Below are 16,237 nucleotides of genomic sequence, written 5' to 3' on the forward strand. Positions count from 1 at the left end.
TTCTTGTATCTCCAAATTAAGAAAAAAAAATGGTACCATTCCTCCTATAATTTCGGCACGTTGTGAAAGCATGTAAAAGTTGCTTTTTTGATTCCACCTGCGATGTTCAAATGAAAGAGTAGCTGTAGGACGTTCACTGTTCCCTGTCTTTGAAAGCAGCGTTTATGGAACGGAAAAGCTTTGCAACGATTAATTTGGCAACTGCGGTATGCTTGTAGCATCCAAACCTGTAAAGCTTGTCCTGCTTGCATGCATTTTGTGTTCACGGAGTTGGTGAATGCGATCGTGAGTCACGAATGCAGCGCACACTCCCCGCACGGTGTGCGTGGAGGCGAGTGTTGGGAGCAAACTCAGTCAACTGCACTGCCACACGCGTAGCTGCTTTTAAAGATCAAAAAGGCAAACTGTATTGGTACAGTATACAAAATGCATCAGTAACATCACTGCACCACAAGTCCCAATGCTGCTACCAAGTGTTCCTTTTTTTCACAATGTTTTTTTCCCCTCTCGACACGGCACACGGATATATTTATATCACAATATCCATGTATCCTTTTCTCGCGGGCACACTATGTAGCCCGTCGAAGCAAGGAGAGGAAGAAGAAAGGAAAGAAAGAAAACGTCGGAAGAGGAAATAAAAATCCTGAATGAAGGAACAGATGAACTTTGCACTATTCGTAACAATGCTGAGCTATCGACAGAAGCTTGAGAAAGCACAACTTGTAGTTATTCACAAAATAACGCAATCTCTTCATCCCACTCTCCCTTTCATTTTTTTTCTTTTTCTTCTTTTTTTTTTTTCTCTTTACACGGTCAAAGCGAACATGCTGCTTCTTTCGGCAGAAAAAGATGCTTCAAGGACAACCTATGAGGTGATATGGAAGAACTTCACGCGTTTCGTGAGAAGAGTGTGACAAGCAGTATTCATTCAATTTTCTCTCAAATTTGGCTGCAGATGTATCCTATGTATGTCAAGCATAGAGCATCTTTTATGTATATTATATATGTATATATATATGCATAATATTTATATAATGTATGGGATTACAGTCTGCTGCTTGCATGCGGTTCTTTGGATAGCAATACCAGGTCAGCGCGCTTTTTTTTTTTTTTTGCTTGCTTGCAGAGTTCAACATGTGTTTCAAGGGTTTCTATGACTAGATGTGAAGTCGTTTCCTTCATTTTTATGGAACGTTCTTTTTTATTATTTAGGCAGTATTTATTTTAAATTCCACAGAAGGTGATCAATCCTGCACGCATTACTTCTCTCTTTTTCTCAGAGCGAGAAGACGTAGTGTTGGCCCTTGCAGGGTCCAAGGAGCACATCTGTGCACACAACTCTAGGCAACTCCTGACCTACGTGTAGCACACTGCCTCCCCCCCTCCACCTTCATCATGGGTTAGTCTTCGAGTTGTTCCTGCATGATGAATTTTAGATGTGCATCCAGGAAGTAGAAAAGAAAAACAGCGCATCATCTTATTCGATTTACGTCCCTCGCTATTTGCTGGCAATGACGGAGTTATTAGTAACGATAGTAGTAGAAGTGTGAATAGTGGTAGTAATACTATAGCAGTATTGTATAACATTAGGAAGCGTCGAGGTTTTGTTGGAAACAAAAACTATAACAGCGTATCTTCGGTAACCATCAGGGCTTAGAGATATAAAAACCTTGCTCGGAGCAGAAAAGGCAGTTTTTTCGCCACTTGCCAAATGGCGGGTGTTGCTTAGCTCTCGCCAAGCCTTTTACCCGAGAGGCAACCAGTAACAACTATAGTAACAAAAACAAAACAAAGAAAAACAGATAAGCAGCTATTGCAGGTGTCATGTCTTGAACTGGACTCAAAGTTCCAGGCAGCACCCTTAAAGCTTCGAGCGACTCTGTGTGCGACTCTATATGCAAAGGGTGAGTTTTAACACCAGTCTACCATCGCGCAAGCAAAGAAAAAAAAAAAATTAAAACTGCAGCGTCACACTGCAAAACCGGTTCCCTCCTTTCTTTTTGGATCAGCTGTAAAAGATTGAGGAGAGAGTTGAAACTAAATGAATGCACAGCGCAGGGAATCTTCATCATCGTCGATCCTCACCTTGTGTGGCAATAGAAAACAGCGGCCACGTCTAAAACAAATAAACTATACAACAAAGGTAATATTTATGGTGAAACAGTTCACAAGAACCAACAACCTTACTTTTTTTTTCTTCTCTCATTCGCATCATGCAACAGCACTGTCAACAACGAAATAAAGAAAAGAAGAACGCGCCAGAGCAATGACTTGGTAAAACAGTCGTCGTGTAACAACGCCTAAACGGAACAGAAAATAGAACAAAAATAATCAATACGAACAGCGTATATGTGTGTGTGTCTGTGTGTGTGTGTGTGTGTGTGTGTATATATATATATATGTATATATATATATTGTATTTCACAAGATGATGTGGTGATCAACAGTGAGTGATGACAACTTGTCAGCTCATGCGCGCACACGGTTCCGTCAGGTTAGCATGTGGACAGTTCTTTTTCCTAGGCATCCTATAGAAACAGCACAAGATACAGACAGACGTATGCACAGAGCATAACAGGCACTTTCCCTCGAGACTTGAGAGAAGCTTCAAAGTAAAACTCTCTTCCACCCCTCCCATTTTTAAGAGAACCGAGAAAGAGCGTCTAACAAACGATCGAAAGCAAGGAAACAGAAACGGGAACAGAGAGATGGCAAAGTCAACAGAAGAGCGAGGAGAAGAGAAAGAGAGAGAGAGAGAGAGAGAGAGATCATACTTGGAAATCTCTGATTCGCAATATGTATAGTATTTATATATCTATTGTATCTGAGCATCTTTTGCTGCAGAAAACAGCTCTCGCCTCCTCGCCTATTCCTCTCTCTCTGTTTCGAAGCTTTGTTTTCCCCGTTCCCCCCGCCCCTTGCGCGCGCGTCTTCCTTTCCCGCACGAAAGGAGCTGCTCTGCCGCCGGGCGCGTGTGTCTCTCTTTGTTCAGTGGCCGAGCGGGGCCTGGTCGCGCTTCCTTTCTTGTTTTCTACTTTGGAAAGGGACTGGGTCTGAGGGAGCAGAGCTGAGAGAAAGAGCGGAGCCTCCTCCTCCTGTGTGCCGCCTCCTCCCTGTTTGTACGCTTCCTTCTGCACCTCTGGTCAGCGCGGAGGGCAGAATGTCGAGTCTCTCCCATCCGTGTCCCTCCCCCCGTGTCCGTCGCCACGCACAGTCACAACAACAGGAGCAGCAGCAGCAAACACAACCAGGGTCGCCGCGATGCGACGCGTCGTCTCCTCCTCCTCCTCCTCCTCCTCCTCGGTGGAGCCTTGTTCCGCAGCGGCAGCAGGGGCCGCCGTCTATGTCAGCCAAAGCTGTCCATGGAGGCCAGCGAGTTGCCCTGGGAAGAGGAGGAGGCGGCCGTGGCCACGTTGACCAGTGACGAGGGCGGGAAGAGCTTGTACCAGCCGATGGTCATGTTGGTCAGGTTGAGGTCGTCCAGCATGACCTGGGCGACGCCCATGAACACCTTCTTCTCCATGCGCCCGTACTCGCCCCACACGGTCACCTGCAATGGTAGGAACGCAGCAACTCCGAATCAGGCGCTGGCCTAGATAAGAATCTCTGGAAGCTGTGCTCTTGATAGATGACATTGTACAAAGAAGATGTTTATGAGCATTTAGGAGGCTCATTATTAGATAAGGCACCTTCCAAAAGGGCCTTATCAGGTGTCGGCACCCCACGCGAGACAGTTTCGGGCCCTTTTCCCCCTTCCCCCCCCCCCCCCCCCTTCCACTCCCTCCTCATAAAAATCTCATCGCATCGCATCGCACCTTCCAAAACGTTAACACATATGCATTTGTCACTCCCAGTCTATGCAGCGATGGCAAAGAAGCATTGGTTTTTTTCCTCGTGGATTCCTAGTTCGCAGCAGTTTTTTTTTTTCCCCTTGTTTCCTTATATGTACAGTCTCAACGGAAAAAGATTGACACAAGTGATTCATGACTAGAGCGGAATGATCGTGGCAGGCGGCGCGATTGTCATTTAGCGCTCCTACAGCGACAGCGCAAGGCACATTCCATTTTCTTGAGAAGGGGTGGTCGGCGCTAAGCACTCCCACAAACTGCTTGCAACTTATGTCGTGTGTCGTTCTGATAAGAATTATTCGAACCACGCCTGGTTTTAAAGTCTTGCTTTCCTGTGACGTAAGCACTGCCACCCACTGCTTTTGACAGTGCGTCGTCCAGAAAATATTTGCCGGTAAGGTAGCTGGCAGCTCTGAAAAAAAAAAGAAATCATGTGCATAGGCATGTCTGTCGATAAGGAATGCACAAGCGTTTATGCAAGATGTGGGCTTTCGAATGGGCCGACAGCAGGATGGGCTGCTTTCTGCCAGCCACCCCTTCTTGGAAAATGGAACGTGCTTGCCACTCTCGCTATCGGCGCGCTGGGCAACGATTGCGCCACGTGTCGAGATTTTTCGGCTCCAGTCATGAATCACTTGTGCCAATCTTTTTCCGTTGAGACTGTACCATTGGGCCTCCATTATCAGTCCCGGATCATCTGCGGACTGCCCGAGACACAATCCAGCGCTTGATTTTCCCATGTATTCCTATGGGACTTCGGTCCGAACACTGTCCTCAGACTGCCCGCGGATCGTCCAGGTGGGAGTACCGTCCAGGTGGGAGAACAGGTGGGAGTACCTTTCCGGGGCCCGCCCATGACCTGGCCAATCTTGTACCACCCGCCGACGGTTCGTACTCAGCACCGCGCTTCCCGCCGTTACCAATTACACGCCCAATGCCTATCACGTACCCTGTACCCACCCCCCAGTTCCCATCTAACTTGTGAGGCTGCGTGCCTCATTCGGCAGGCTCAAACCTCTTCACTCCCCTCCCATCACATTCTTCACCGCATCTATCGGTGCCCTGGCCATCCTTCCCAGGACTGGTAAATCGAGGAGACCCATTATTTCAAACGAGGGCACCAGCATGTTCCGTCTGTTCTGCAAGGACTTTCAGCAGCCATAGATGTGTGTCTGCAACCTAAGAAACTTTCTTAATGCACTTTAAAGAAATAGCAGTCATTCGAGAAACAACGGTTAAAAAAAGGCAGAACCTATTTCGTCCCTTTACTCTCTGCATACTCTCATATTGCAGGAAAACAGGACAGGCATGAAATAAATAGGCCAACAAACATAGGAAGCTTGTTTCATGAAAGTATGCTTTCTTGCTACAAAGAGTGGGTGCACATATACAAAACATTGCAATTTGTTGAATACAGGATGTACTGAAGTTGCCTATGCACGGCATCGAATGTCATGATGTCAGTTGCTTCGGTAGGCAGGTTTGTTGCTAAAATGTGCACAGGGTGCTATTTAAACTTAGCAATGTAACAAATGCTTTTATTGTTATTTCCGTGCTCAGAGAATGACAGAGACTGTTTTTACTCATTTTAGCTTGTACAAATAGGTAAGATGGCAGTGGTGTGTTAGATGCCTGAGCTGAAAACATAGCAATGGCTGGGTTATTTTTTTACTAGTTTATGGGCGTACATTAACAATGGCTGTTTTTACTCATCCTGTGATAGCACAATTGGGCTGCAGTATGTAAAAGTAAATGAATAAATAAATTTGGACTGTTGAAATATTGCTAGACATTACGACAGTAAATTGACAGGGAAAGCCACGGTTTGAGTTGTAACAGGCAGCAGGGGCTCTTACCTGAAGCACACAACCTCGGTAATCTTCGTTAAATATTAGCACCTGCTGGTAAAGTGGGTCTAGGGTCCGTCGAGCCGTTGCCGTTTTCGCTTTTGCTATGCACTTCCGCCCATTGATGAGATACACTTTGACGTACGGCGCTGCAGGAAGAGAGAGAGAGAGAAAGAAAACGGGCAAAGTGCACCGGTGAGAAATTGTTCGTAGAGGACGAAAATGAAGCCTTTGCATTTCAGGCAGACAGTTTTGGTGCTCCCTTGTGCCACTGTACTTAGTTTGGCTGTCTATGAGCTGGAAGTATTCTCATTGATTACTCTAAGAGGCCAGCTTTCTCACTTCTAGCACTGAGTGAAATACCGGAAGGGGAGCACTCATGGCTAGTGACATATAGCAGCGGCATCATTCCTTAATGGCATGGATGGAATGTCCCCGAGCACAAAATAAATTGCCGGAGGAAGAGTTGCCTTCAATCTTGGTACAGCGACTTAAAAACAAAAGTTGTTGAGGAGGCGCCAAAGGATGCATCCAGCATCAAAATGACACGGCTTGCCTGTTTGGGCAAGCAACATAATGTTTATGCACATGGGTGCTTCGATGCAGACCTGCTCGTGTGGTGCACGTCCAGGACGTTGTTTTCCTCAACCCGCATAGGCTACATTCATAACGAAAGTGTCCTGCGCTCAAATCGGCTGTCCCCCTGCCCGTACTATTCTCCCAGAGAACCACCTAGATGGAATCTTTCTCCAACCGCTTGTGGAGCGGCTGTACGCAGCAGAGCCAGCGCACGTACCGGGCAGCATCTTGGCGCCGGGCTTGGGCTGGAGGCCCTTGGCGCGGATGACCTCGACCTCGAGGTGTGTGCGCCGGTCGCAGAGGCTGACCTGCAGCTCACCCAGGCAGGGCGAGGCGAGCGCCTGGCGGCCCACCAGCTGGCCGGGCCCCAGCTTGTCCACGAACTTGGCGAACTCGCCGTCGGCGGCGAGCCTGAGCGAAGGCAGCTGCCAGGTGGCGCTGTCTCCGCTCAAGCTCCCTTCCCCGTCGGACGAAACGCTGCTGGCCTGCCGCACCAGGTGGCGCACCTCCTCGGGCGCCACCTCCTCGCTGCGGTGCACGCTGAAGGTCGACGACCGCTTCTTCCGGAAGCCCAGCCGCTTCTTCTGGCCTGCACGGGCACCGGTCCGGGAGGGGGGAGCCCGCTCCGTAACGTGCCCCCGACCTCTTTTACGCCATCACCAGCGGTCATAGCGGGGGCCCTCTTCCTAGTATCCCACCACCCGAATCTGCACGCTTTGTACGCTCAGACACGATGGAGAAAAGCAACGAGGGTGGGAAGTCAAGCCAAATATGGATAAGTTCAAATACTTGTGAAAAGAGGTGGGGAAACCACTGCACTAGGTCTGATCAGTCAGGTCCGCTTTCTTAGATCCACCGCAACCACAAATTGAACAAAGATGTTGGGATTCACTTGAGCAAGTTCACCTCAATTTCAGCCATATAAGCTGGTTCTTCCAAGGTATGTCACACTAGACAGGCAGCCTATCCAGCGACATAATGCTGGGGGAAGCAGGTGGCTTAATGTACTGTTTCTTGATTAGAGACACGGATAATTATTTTTTTGTTGCAAGCAATGCATTCAGATGTCGCAGGTTCAATGTGCATCACCTCGACGACCAGCCATTTTTCAGTGCCCTTGCAGAAGGCCAACAATTGAGAAAGCAATCGGAATACTGTGTAAGGGCACCTATTGTGTCTTAAGGTTTTTTGTTCTTTAGCTTTGCTCTCACTTCTTGCTCCTTTTTATGTTTTTTTTTTTTCTCTCATCACGTTTCCTCTTTGTTTTCTCTTGTTTCCTTGATATGGAGGGCCCTCACGTGGTGGTCAACCAAACAACTTTAATTGCTCTAATAAATGCTTATTCCTCCTTCTCTTGGGTGTGGCCACCTTTGAAATCAAATGCTGTTTGGACCACTGATCCTACCTTACCATTAGACCCCGGATGCTACGATTTGCCGAGAACAATCAACTGTAGAACACTAAACATACAACGCAAATTTCAAGTGCAATTTCTCGTTCATCGTATTGGGTGCCCTTGTATTACAGGTGCTATTACCATTATGTAATTTTGCAAAATCAAAAGCAATTTTGAGTGGGTCTAAAGAAAGGTGGGTCTGTGTCACTTGTAGATGTTTCTACATCAGCAGAATGGTAAGTTAGACGAGCTGGTTAAGGTTCACCTTGTTAAACCATTTTGCAACTGACGCAGGATGGGAAGAGAGGTACACAAGACAGGCGCTGAACTCACAACTCAAGTTTATTGAAAGAACATGCAAAATATAAATGACAGTGTTGTGGTTAGGCAGTACAAGGTATAAAATGCAAAACGGAAGCAATAAACCATAACACTTTATAGGGTTTACAACAGGACAATGATATGGGTTGGGCCTAAATGAGCATATTATTTTTATAACATAGCACGGGGGAAAGTCAAGTGACACAATTTTTCTCACTATTGTGAAATACTTCCACCACGTAACATGTCATGATAGTTGTGTACAAACAAAGTCATCTAAGCATGCGTTACAACCATACTAGTGGCAGTGCTTCGTCGGGTGCCAGTATTTTCTTTTTGGTGCACACAAAGACGTGCATTTACACACCAACCTGTATGGCGAATGTGTGTGATGACACCTGGTGATGTAATACCTGTGCAACAGTGAGAAAATTTAACACAGTTAATTTCACACCCCGGTCTGTCACAGCTGGCCGTGGCTTCAACCCTTTTTTCATGCCGGTGGACACAGCCTTCCCAGCTTGTCGAAGGCGAGCGAGTTGATTTTTATGGGCAATTTTACAGGGGCTGTGAAGTACGTGGCACTTCTAAAGTCTCGTGCAGTCTGCGTTTTGCGTCATCGTAGGATGCAGTGTAATATGCCTGGTTTCAGTCAGAAATGTGCCTGAACCAATGCCACACGTAGCTCAAAAGCCCTACACCGTATGCTCATCGTGCTCTTAGAACGCGGTGGGACAGCTTTGAAATTGTCGAGACGTGGCCGTTTGAGGAGGGAGGCGGTTATCCGTTTGTTCTGATGCTCATGGCCCCCCGCGGTGGTGCAGGAAAGGCGCCGGGTGCTTACCGGGCGGAAGGCGCACATTTGCGCTGAGCAGCCGGTCGGCAGCCTTTTCCGTGAGCGAGCCGACAGCCGTGTCCGAGAGGCTGCCGTCCACTTTCTCGATGCTGGTGGGCTCCTCTTCGCTGTGGGTGCGGCCGAGTGCCGCGGTGGGCGGTGCCCGCACTGGGTGCACGGGCCCGTAGCTCTGCATGCGCGTCGTGAACTCGCTGCGCCGGGGGGAGGGAGAGAGAGTCACCGGTCAGCCTCCACCCACCCTCGACACGAAAAGACAGAAGCGATAGCCTTTGCACTCTGTTGCTGTGGCCATTAAAACAAAACTGCAATTGATTCCTCTGTCATAGGAATCAGTAAAACACGAAAATGAAATGTGCAGCGAAATCTGCGCGTGAGCATTTGGGGGGGCGGCGGCTGTCTAGTGGGTGTGCTTGGCGAGCGACGTCCTGCTGGCGGGTCACTTCGGAAAAGGCACGCTGGCGTCATTTCCGTGACGGATATGACATCAGTAAAATCTTGGGGTATCGCGGCATGAAACACTTTCGTGTTAAAATATAAAACCCGAAAACGAACAACCCTAAGTATAACGTACTCTTTAGTACTTAAGGTTGCTTCTCCGCAAGGAGACCCTGTGCGTGTGCAGAGGTGCACCCTTTACAGGCCGCTTGCTTCGTGGTACTGGCGTCACTTCCGTGACGGATATGACGTCAGCTAAATCTTCGTGTATCCGGGAACAAAAAACTTTCGTGTTAAAAATGTGCCAGCATCACAGAGCTGTTTTGGTACATCATAGGGTACGCTATTTGCTAGGGACATAGGGTGACACTGGTTGATTCTCAACCCTGTAACCTGTTTATATTCTGTGGAATATAAAAGTTCATCTCACGGCATGCCGTGCGGCATTCTGCAGCTGGCGTAAGAACTATCTTCTCCACTTTCCCCGCGCACTGCACGCCTTACGTAGTCTGAATGACTCGGAGGTACTTGCTGAAGCTGAGGATGTTGAAATGGCTTGTCACAAGCAGGGCCTTTGTGTAAAGCAAATGATATATTGACAAGAGATGCAGGGATTACCCATAACCATGCTCCTACTCCTCCCCATTTTCTGATCCTCAACTTGCATTGAAATGTCTGAAAAATTGTGAAACTGGCTTGTTATGGAGGGTACTAAAACTGAACAGGGAAAGTAAAATCTTGCACATCTTATTGCTTTGTTCTACACCGATAAAGGCAGAAAAGTGGCCGTGTAAATGAATTTGTTGCCCCACAAGGTAGTGGGGAGCCAAAAAAACAAAAGCTGCGTTCTGATTTGTCCACGCACCTATACAAGATCCAGAGCATATTTGGAGGACACGCCACGCATCACATTCCATAGTTTGAGAGATGGGCATGCTCTTTGCGGCAAAGAAAAAAATGGCAAACGATCACACAAGTGTAATGTGATTATTCAGCATTGGCTCGGCTTACATCTATTGTTTTAAATTATCTGTAATTATCAGCCATTGCTGTAATATCTAAGCTGACTTTAACTCCATGTAAGCTTTTCCAGTGGAGCCTTATTCAAACTCAAGCCTCGCAGATGGTGATACGGTCGCGGACATTATGGACAGCTGTAAAACGGTCAGCAGTATCACGGGTTGGCGGTGACCTAGCTGGAGGATGAGTGCGCATGCGTGTGAGTGGTCACCTGAGTGTCCTGCTGCTCCTGGGGCGTTCGGACTGCGTGGAGAAGGCACTGGTGACAGAGAACTTGGACACGGAGCTGGTCTCGGAGCCGTCGCTCTCGCCCGCGCCGCCCTCGGCTCCCTCGGGGCTGAGCAGCGAGCCGCCCAGGCCCAGGCCCGCGGCGAGCCGGCTGCCGCCGCCCCGGTGCGAGGGCCCGCGGCCGCTGGCGCCCCGGTGCATCGGGGGCGGCACCACGCCACCCCGGTGGTGCTGGTGGTGGTGGTGCGCGTGCTCCAGCGCCTGATGCTGCCGCAGGCTCACCTCGCTGTCCGAGTACATGCCCAGCGGCGTCATCGCTGCGAGTCACAGGGGGAGGGGGCGCCCGTCACTACTTTGCACTTTGCGAAAGAACATTGGTTGCATGGCGGGCCTACTATATCCAATGGGTAGCGCTTGAAAGAAACGGAAACCACTTGTTGTAAGGTGGTGAAAATATGGCAGGGATCCCCCAAGGGCAAAGGTTATGCAAGACAGCTCTGCAGCAGTGATTGTTCCGGGCTCTACGGCTTTGCGAGATATGTCCGCTACTTTCACAGTGGCCATACCTTGCTGCTAGTGTCACTAAATAAGGCTAGTGTCAATAAACCGTATTTAGTGACACTACTCGATGCGTGGGACCGGCTTGGACTCTCAAAAAGGAACGTCTGTGCCTCTCATACGTATTTGTGATTGTGAGCCTTGGATGGTCATCGCAGTGGAAAACCACTGGGTATCAAAAGAGCGGCCCTTACTGCCAGATCGGCGCTGCTTGATCTGAAGCTTGAGCTGCCGGGCGCGCTCCTCCATGTCGAGGGTCATCTGATCCCGGCTGGTGGAGGGGGCCCTCCTGGCCCCTGGCGGCGGCACTTGGGGCAGGTGCCGCTTTTTGGGCGTCGGCGTGCCCGTTGGCGTGCCGCCCAGGGAGTGGGACACCCGGCTGCCCATGCCCGGGCCCGCAGGCATGCGGTCGTCGTGCAGCGGCGAGCGGGGCCTGCGAGGCAGCGATCCGTCTCCCCTGAGGAACTACGAGCACTACATTTGCGAGAGTACATGCGCAAGCTGGCTTCACCGCATGACCCAGGGTCACTGATAGTAAAGAAACAAGTTGCATGGTAGTGGTTACGATTTTCTGCCCAATAGGCGTCGATAAAAAAAACCCGTCAATTTTTAACAGCGGTGCTGTTCTTGGGCTGGCCCTCACGACAGTCTGCTGGTATTGTGGCGTACTCTCTTTCAGCAGGTTTCTCCACTGTGCGAAAACCTAGTATTGAAAAAAAAAAAAAATCAAAAAATAAAGAACAGGTCTTAGGACCTTCATTTTTTTGACAGCTTACACTGCCTCTGAAATATGTCTTCCCAGCAGTGCACGTCTGTTTAAAGGTGAAGCTGACTTTAAGTTTGTTCTTGGTAAATTGGCTTTTCCAGATTCTGTGTTGCACAGTCAAGAAGATATGGCCATCCACAAAGGGGGTATGATTACAGAAAACGGCTGTAACTGTTGTTTTACTGGAACTATCCTGAATTAAATTATATGACAGTTAGCCGCTAAGGCGACTTTAACATTGCGTACCACAGTTTCACTGGTCATCCTTCTTCACAGAATGGCAGGGCACTGATTTTTTTTATTCGCAATCATTTGGTACCCAGACTAGTACATAGGTGCACGCATATACTAGGTCTCTGGCTTTTTCAGCCGTCGTGGATAGGCCGTAGGAGGTACCTGTGACAGTTATGAAACTTAGGGACAACCTGTCTCAACCTGTCCAATAACGAAGCCGCCACAGGTTTTGCAGCGCCTTCTGTAAAGGGTGCACCACCTTACAAAGGCTTATACTGCGGTGAAGCCAACGCAACAAATCTTCGAGCACCCCTTGTAAGGATGCACCACCTCATGGAGACTTGTACTGTGGTGAAGCCAACAGTAACAATGCTGTGCAGTGACATGTCCGCGTTCTGTGGGCGTTTGTTTTTGGTAGGGCTACATACTAAATAATCTGCCTGCCACCGTCGTGGGCCTCTGCTCTTCCACATGTGCTGGCTTTATTCGGCTGCGTGTTCATGTGGTGGATTGACGTCATTCATAAGTCTGCTGACTACAGTCGTGCATTTTGCTTCACTCCGGCCGTGCACTTTACTTCAGAGTGCACTTTTAGGACCACACCAGGCATGGGCACTGGGCGTTGTATTATGCGCAGTTGCGAAAAAATCAATGTTTTTAAAGCGAAGCTTTTTATGTACTTGTGGCGGTGGTGGAAAAAAAATGCACTGCAGGAAAGCAGATCTTGCTGCGGAAAAGCCAACTTTACACAATGGGAGAGAAAGAGAGAGAGAGAGAGGGAGGAAGCTCTTTATTAGATGAAAGCGGAGGATGGGTTTCCTGAAGGGGCACATAAATCACACACTGCAAAAGCAATGGGATGTCTTTACATGCATAACGGGTTCCATTGGGGTAGACGAATGCAGTTTAGTCGTGCGATTGAGCGATGATGATGATGAAAGCATTCTCTAACAGGCGCGCAGATGGCACGTTGATCATGTCACGCGCTTACCCAATGGGAAGCCCAAATCAACGACAATGCTGAGCTAATCGAATCAGCACATTCAGATGACCCAATCACGAACTAACAGACACAGAACATAACATCAAATTCGGTTAGCTCACCGTTGTCGTACGTTTGGACTTTGCATTAGTATCGGAGAAAGATTCGCGTTTCAGCCATACTTCTTCCAGAAAGGGCTGTTAGATTTTTTGTCATTCTGGCTGAATTTTTTCGCAATACTGGGAGCGCAGATTCGCTGTCAAAAAATCTTCGTTCCCCTCTGAGATGCGTGCGAAGAACGAATGGTCGGAGGCGTACCTCATGTCCGGTGGCGAGAGCGACCTGGAGCTTGACTGCATGAGTCGGCCCATGGGCCCCGAGCCCAGCGACCGGGAAGGCACACGGTACAGCGTCTGAGGCTCCCTGCTCCCGCTGCTCCCTCCTCCGCCGGGGAGCATCACCGAGCCCGACCGGTGCCGCCGGTGCGGCATGTCCCGGCGCGTGGGCCGCTCGCCAAACTCCTCCAGCGGGGGGCTGCCGCCCGAGGACAGGCCCAGGCTCGGGCCCTCCAGGCTGCGACGATCTGTGGGGGTGGGCACGGGTGTGTAGCGGGAGCAAACATGCAACTCCTAAAGCGCTGAAAAGAACGAATCTAGGGACCTGCACGTGGGCACTGTGTGTTAAAGCCGCTGTAGTGCTACAGGTAGACTTGAGAGACAACTGGCTAAGAGGCACTTTTTTTTTCCTACCGTATAAGTTGGAATACAGATCAAGCCGGAATATATGTTGAACCCCTTACCTTGCGGCCGAGAAATGGGGGAAAAAATGAAGCCAATCACTGGTATATCGGTCGAGGGGTGACTTTTCGGCAGAAGCTTTAGTGAAAAATCTCAACCTATATTCCGACTTATACAGTAATTATATATCAGGCCACCATAAATACAGAGAGATGGTTTCAGTCCACAAGAATACCAAATATTATTTGCTTTTTGTTGTTCTCCTGGAAACAACTTGCCTGCGTTGCAGTTAGCTATTTATTATAGGTACAGTAGAGTCTCGTTGATACGTTCTTGGTTCATACGATTTCCTGGTTACTACGCTCTAAATTGTGAACGCTAAAAATTCCCCTTAGTACGTTTCTTACCGGATAGTACGCTTTTCTGGATTGTACGTTTCTCCCTCGAGTTTTTTTTTTTTTTTACACGTATCAATGAGGTTCTACTGTATTACAACTTTTGAACTGGCCTTGAAATGGGGGTGATTCAAGGCTTTCTATTGTTCCTTCGTGCCCTTGAAACACTGTAGCATGTGCAGCCGCAGCGAGCACAGAACATTGAGGTCAATGAATCAGACATTTCATTCAAATTTTTATATCTAGCTATACGTTTTGTTACACCGTTCTTTAGAGGCGCTGCCACATACAAAATATTGCTCTGAATGAAAGAAAGTAATTTCATATGTTGAAGAAATGCTGTATTGATCCTGTAGGCTAGCTTCATTAACCTGGTAGTGACTAATCATACGCTGACAAAAATGCATTCCCACAGCTGGTCAGTACGTATTCGTTTGACATAAATGTATTCAATAACAACATTACCTTCGAAAATCTACATTCTATGAGAGGAGCAGTACAAACAGTTATCTTCTGATAGAGCTGGTCTGTACTTGTAAATTTTCAGCTCGTGGACACAGCGGTTTGATCCCGTTTTTCTGATGTAGGCAGAACACGAAACCGCCTGCGTGTCGAGATTTAGGTGCGCGTTGAAGCTACCCACGTGGTCTAAATTAATTCACTGCCCTCCACCCTCAACATGTGTCATAGCCAAGGTGTGGCTTTGTGGCATAAACCGCCAAAACTGGATTGTTCCTGTTGCTGTCATAAAGTTCGCCACCCTTCATCCTTGAAATATGCTGAAAACCAGAGTGCTAATAATGTAGCCACAGTCAATGAAGGAAAAGAGCAAGAAAGGATGGGGAGCACGCAGGACACACCTCTAAGGATGGGGATGGCATCGTCGTAGTCAATTTCGGACAGGTCGCTGTCGGATAGCCTTGATATCGTAGACGGTGGTGAGAGGCGATCCGATGACGTCACTGAGCTCGTACCCTCCGTATCCAGATACATGTTGCGATTTTTCTGCACAGGACAGCATGATTATGAGTATCCGCCGCAGATTTTGGAAAGGCTAACTTTCTGGCACAACTCTTTGTCGCTGCTAACGCTCATCATTTGAAAAAGAAAAGGAGAGAAATGAAGTCATCTGCAGTTAGAAATGTTAGAGTAAGGTTATGCTTACAGGAAATCTGCACTAACGAAAAATTGCAGCAGTCTTGCACTGAAAGTTGACTGCAGTATTTGCTTGAGCTGAACTCAATAAGAAACTGTGATTTACTTGACAGGCCACCGACCACTGTGTGCCACACTGTGCGAATGAGTGTGGGCTAATATCACAATGTCACCCCTCCCTCGTAAGACTAAGCAAAATGAGAACAAAAGCTCAACCCCTCGAAAGCTCAACAGATCAACCCCTTCTCCACAGCCTTTCCCACCCCCTTTCTGTTTTTTTTTTTTGCGAAGTAATTTGCCATTTAAAAGGTCTCTAACTTATGATTACTTGTCTTTGCTACATACAAAAAAAAATTATTTTTTCAAATATCCCTCTTATTTCGATGACATTATCAAAAATGGCGTCCTATTTCAGCCTGCGGTGGCTTGGCTCTTCATGACCACGGATATCCCAGAAAAGGCGCTGATGGTCACATTGTTTGAATTTTGTGAACAATGGCGCCAACAAGCACGTGGCGTTCTTTTCAAGAGTGCCGCCGCCAACCCAGATGGTGTGTTAACTGACGCTGCTGCTTTTTCTCCAAACTTAACTATAGGCAATGACGACAGCTTGGGCGAGCCGGTACAGTGTAGTGGGAAGCAGCAGCACATGAGACGACAAATTAAGACGACGAAGGCCCAGCACTGTTCTTGTACCTTCTTCGTCTCACCCTCTGCTACATCCCATCACTGAGTACAAGCCCCGTAAAGGGCGATTGGTAAGAAAGGTGGTGCTTACATAATGTACAGCTAGGCTTTCTTCGTGGCTGCTTAGTGGGTACCAGTCACCGTCTCCTCCCAAAGGCGCTGTCGCCAGTTCCAGCACAACCTGGAAGCCGTG

The 16,237-nt window shown here is 48.3% G+C and overlaps 1 protein-coding gene across 2 annotated transcripts in view; it reads right to left on the reverse strand.

Moving 5' to 3' along the window:
* Positions 1-379: 379 nt before the first annotated feature.
* The window catches only part of Rim (Rab3 interacting molecule), a 136,240-nt gene continuing 120,382 nt past the window's right edge, over positions 380-16,237 (reverse strand). For both annotated transcript variants that reach the window (XM_077702536.1, XM_077702537.1), the window contains exons 13-21: positions 16,136-16,225; positions 15,063-15,207; positions 13,389-13,653; positions 11,283-11,521; positions 10,514-10,847; positions 8,836-9,038; positions 6,492-6,863; positions 5,705-5,844; positions 380-3,550 (exon numbers count right to left, since the gene is read on the reverse strand). In XM_077702536.1, coding sequence (XP_077558662.1) covers positions 3,347-3,550; positions 5,705-5,844; positions 6,492-6,863; positions 8,836-9,038; positions 10,514-10,847; positions 11,283-11,521; positions 13,389-13,653; positions 15,063-15,207; positions 16,136-16,225 — 1,992 coding nt within the window. In that variant the 3' untranslated portion in view covers positions 380-3,346. The remainder of the gene's footprint in view (positions 3,551-5,704; positions 5,845-6,491; positions 6,864-8,835; positions 9,039-10,513; positions 10,848-11,282; positions 11,522-13,388; positions 13,654-15,062; positions 15,208-16,135; positions 16,226-16,237) is intronic.

This window comes from Haemaphysalis longicornis, unplaced genomic scaffold (genome assembly GCF_048455015.1).
Source record: "Haemaphysalis longicornis isolate Haplotype H1 unplaced genomic scaffold, Haemaphysalis longicornis Haplotype H1 scaffold_3, whole genome shotgun sequence".
NCBI classification, from domain to species: Eukaryota; Metazoa; Arthropoda; class Arachnida; order Ixodida; family Ixodidae; genus Haemaphysalis; species Haemaphysalis longicornis.